General features: G+C 33.8%; 1 protein-coding gene across 1 annotated transcript; it reads left to right on the forward strand.

Annotated features, from left to right (window-relative positions):
• Positions 1-152: 152 nt before the first annotated feature.
• Positions 153-338, forward strand: Phum_PHUM619370 (GTPase HRas, putative; the record flags this gene model as incomplete). The annotated part of the gene is made up of 1 exon (XM_002433217.1): positions 153-338. The coding sequence occupies one exon, from the start codon at positions 153-155 to the stop codon at positions 336-338; it is 186 nt and encodes a 61-aa protein (XP_002433262.1).
• Positions 339-1,023: the final 685 nt, after the last annotated feature.

The following is a 1,023-nucleotide window of genomic DNA, read 5'->3' on the forward strand; positions in this document are numbered from 1 at the left end:
AAATCAACGTCGTCTAATTCTAATCACTCATCGATTTCGAATGATTATTATTATTATTATTATCATTTAAAATAAAAAAAAAATAATTTCTAAATGTCAAATATAGTTACCAAAAATTTATTATTAATAATATTAATATTAACGATTTTAAAATGCGTGAATTTAAAGTAGTGGTTTTGGGTAGTGGGGGGGTGGGTAAAAGTGCTCTCACGGTTCAATTCGTGAGCGGTTGTTTTATGGAAAAATACGATCCGACGATAGAAGATTTTTACAGGAAAGAAATCGAAGTGGATAATTCTCCATGCGTTCTCGAAATACTGGACACTGCGGGTGAGTAACGACAAAAAAATTTATTAATAATAACAATAATAATATATAAGAACGAGAGATCGATCGATATATCGATATATCGATCCATTGCCCAGATCGTACGTAAAAATTCGACGGTACGAAAGCGAGTGTGTGTGTGTGTGTGTGTGTGTGCGTGCGGGCGCGTGTACGTGTGACTTCATTCTTTATTTTCATTTTTTCTTTTTCTATTATTAAAGAAATCACGCATGTTCGTATATGTATGTGTATGTGTGTGTGTGTGTGTGTGTGTGTGTGTGTGTGCGGGCGCGTGTACGTGTGACTTCATTCTTTATTTTCATTTTTTCTTTTTCTATTATTAAAGAAATCACGCATGTTCGTATATGTATGTGTATGTGTGTGTGTGTGTGTGTGTGTGCGTGCGCGTGTGTGAACTCCATGACGGAGTCTTATAACGAGTTATTTATATCCTAATGACTTCATAACTAACTCTCTTGATGATTTCTTAATTACCTTATGAGAAATAAGTTTGAAAAAAAAAAAAAAAAAAAAAATGGAGATTCTTCGACCGGTTCGTAATCGAAACAAGCAAACAAACGCGTTATTGAGAGAATTTTTTTTTTGTTCGTCTCATTCAAATCCTCGTCGCCATTTTTTAATTTGTTCTCGGTAGTCGAATGACAAATCGAATATAATTTAGTCGTGTGAGTGCTT

The sequence above is a fragment of the Pediculus humanus genome, genomic scaffold, assembly GCF_000006295.1.
Source record: "Pediculus humanus corporis 1103172108598 genomic scaffold, whole genome shotgun sequence".
NCBI classification, from domain to species: Eukaryota; Metazoa; Arthropoda; class Insecta; order Psocodea; family Pediculidae; genus Pediculus; species Pediculus humanus.